At 49.2% G+C, this 2,628-nt stretch overlaps 1 protein-coding gene across 1 annotated transcript; it reads left to right on the top strand.

Moving 5' to 3' along the window:
- Nucleotides 1-1,321: 1,321 nt before the first annotated feature.
- On the top strand, nucleotides 1,322-1,693 carry LOC124240454 (ferritin heavy chain-like). Its single transcript, XM_046663539.1, has one exon. The coding sequence runs from the start codon at nucleotides 1,339-1,341 to the stop codon at nucleotides 1,627-1,629; it is 291 nt and encodes a 96-aa protein (XP_046519495.1). The 5' UTR covers nucleotides 1,322-1,338; the 3' UTR covers nucleotides 1,630-1,693.
- The last annotated feature ends 935 nt before the right edge of the window (nucleotides 1,694-2,628 follow it).

Genomic DNA, 2,628 nt, shown 5'->3' with positions numbered 1-2,628 from the left:
TACACTCCTAATACCAAACCCAAAAATTAGGCCATCTTACCCACCCAGGGTCTCTTAGGATCAGAGGGAGCAGAAATTACCTCTGGAAAAAACAAACAACTCGTGCTCCTAGTGGGCAGCTTACTTCAATTCTAAAAGGAAGAACTGGTAGCTGCGAGCTGGGCAGATATATAGCAGAGAAGCCTAGTTTTTCTTCCCAATTTTACCAATCAGATGTATCATCCCACTGCCCCAGAGCTCAAGCCAGTAAAGAGAGAAACAGATTCTGAGTTTCTTTTACAGGCAGGAAACATCAAGAGTCAGGATCAAGTTTTCCCCTCAAAATCCCCTCCTTCCTTTCCTCAAAATCCATGAAGCTTTTTCATAAAGCCTGTGGTCAAGCAGGAGTGTGACTGTCCTCTGGGAGAGGGGACCGTGGTCTGCCATGGAAAGCCTGCCCCGCCCTCCGCGCCTCCGTTACCAACCACTGCTCTCCGGGAATCATCCTGGGTGGTCACTTTAGCTTTTGCTAAAACTGGTGGGGACAACGTGTTCTCCACATCAGCTCCAGGACCACTCTGTACCCAAGTGGAAAACTCCATTTCCTGTACAGTTTACCATCCCAAATTACAACCAACCACACTATCCACATAGCATTCCAGAAATTCTGCAAGGACATTAAACACATTTCAATAACAAAAGTATACCCACAACACAGTGTGAAGAAAAAACACTCTCCCGTTGTCAAATTCCAAAGGAGAATGGTTAACTCCCCTCACAAGTTAAAACCCCAAAATATTAATGTTCAAATGCCTTCATATCTGGACTCAAAGTATTTTGTCCTTTTGAGTGTAAAGTCCAAACCCCGTCTTTTTCAGCAAAACCTTGGCCGTGTGGACCTGGGGTCCTTTAGGCATTCTCAGAAAGGGGCGTTGGTCCCTTGGGATCACCAATTTCAACGTCAGTTCTCTGGCATATTTCAATTCTGAACATCCCCGTGAGTGAAGGGGCAGACACGGCTATTCCGCCCTGACCGCACAGTCGCCATTTCGGGAAGGGCGGCCACACTCAGGCCTGTTATGCTCAGCAAAACCGTGTTCCCACAACCCAGGATTCAGTGCTGGAAAGGCCACAGCGAGGGAGGTGGGACACTTTCATCAGGACGAGATACCAGTTTGGTGGAAGCCGAAATGTCTAGAACCCTCAACTCTGGGACATAAAGATGATGGGGGAGGCCAGACGCTCGCTCGCCACAGACGGCTGCCGAGCTCCTGTTGCCTCGGCCTCCGCCGCCGCCAGGACGCCACGGCCCCGCCCGCCACCAACCGCCGGTCAGCGGGGGCCAGCGGCTGCCTGTCCATGACCTACTACTTCGATCGCGAAGCGGCGGCTTTGACGAACTTTGCAGAGTATTTTCTTCACCACTCTCAGGAGGAGAGGGAACCCGCGGAGCATGCCAGGAAGCTGGAGATGGAGGAGGCGGCGGCGGCCCCGAGCCCGGGACCGGGACAGCGCCTGAAGACAATGGAGTATGCCTTACACACGCAAACTAGTGTGAGTCAGTCACTACTGGAACTGCACAAGCTGGCCACCGACAAGAACGACGTCCACATGTGTGACTTCTTTGAGAGTCACGGCCTGAAGGAGTAGGCAGGTGAAAGCCATCGAAGAGTTGGGCGGCCTTATAACCAACTTACTTGAGACCAAAGCTCCCGCTCCCATTCCTGGCCCCCATCCGTTCCTGTTCCCGCAACGGCCGCCCCAGCTCCAGCCCCCGCCCCGGAACCTGGCTGGGTCAAGGGTCAGTCAGCGACAGGTGCACCCTGGGAGACAGTGAGCTCTGGAGCTAAGCCTAGGCTGCTCCCCCACAGCCCATGGGTGACTCTCCGTGGTGGCCAATGCAGTCAGTGCGTGCATATCCAGCTTACGTTTATCTTTTCTGTAAGTTGTACCAGAACATTTACTTATATCCTGTCATTTGTACCATTCCTTCAAATGAAATAATTTGGTACCCCTCCCCTCCAAAAAAAAAAAAAAATGAGTGGAGAAAAGTCTCCCAGAATGTGATTCATCTTGTCGTAATGCATATACCAGATTTGGGGTAAGGATGGAAGATGGAGAGCGTCTCTTGTCCATGCAGTATGTATTTCTTAAATTTCCAAATGTCCATTTCCCCATTTCCTCTGGGAGCTACATAATTTTTGAATCCTTGTGCTTGAATAAGTGTGAATTCTATCTAGTGACATACTGTTTTTAAAGTATTATTATTATGTTCTATTCTTTTCTGTTCTGTCCTTAGCTTTCCTTTCCAGTTATTGTCACTACTTCTTGAGGTCGATAGACCTAAGGCTTTCACCACATCTCCACATGTGGTTTAACTGCAAATCACCAATTGCGAATTATGGAACTTGCCGTTGTTGCTTCTGAAGCTTGTGGTTGTGGAAGTGGTTCTTAGAGTGTGGTCCCCAGACCAGCAGCATAAGCATCACTGATCATTTGCTACAAATGCAAATTAGGGGCCCAATGGAAACATCTGAATCAGAAACTTTGAAGATGAGGCCTAACAATCCGTATCTTCACAAGTCCTCCAGGTAATTCTGATATATGCTCAAATTTGAGAACCACTGCCCTCTTCTAAGAGGAGTTGGC

This window comes from Equus quagga, chromosome 5 (genome assembly GCF_021613505.1).
Source record: "Equus quagga isolate Etosha38 chromosome 5, UCLA_HA_Equagga_1.0, whole genome shotgun sequence".
Taxonomy (NCBI): Eukaryota; Metazoa; Chordata; class Mammalia; order Perissodactyla; family Equidae; genus Equus; species Equus quagga.
This window is presented reverse-complemented; position numbering and strand designations above follow the sequence as displayed.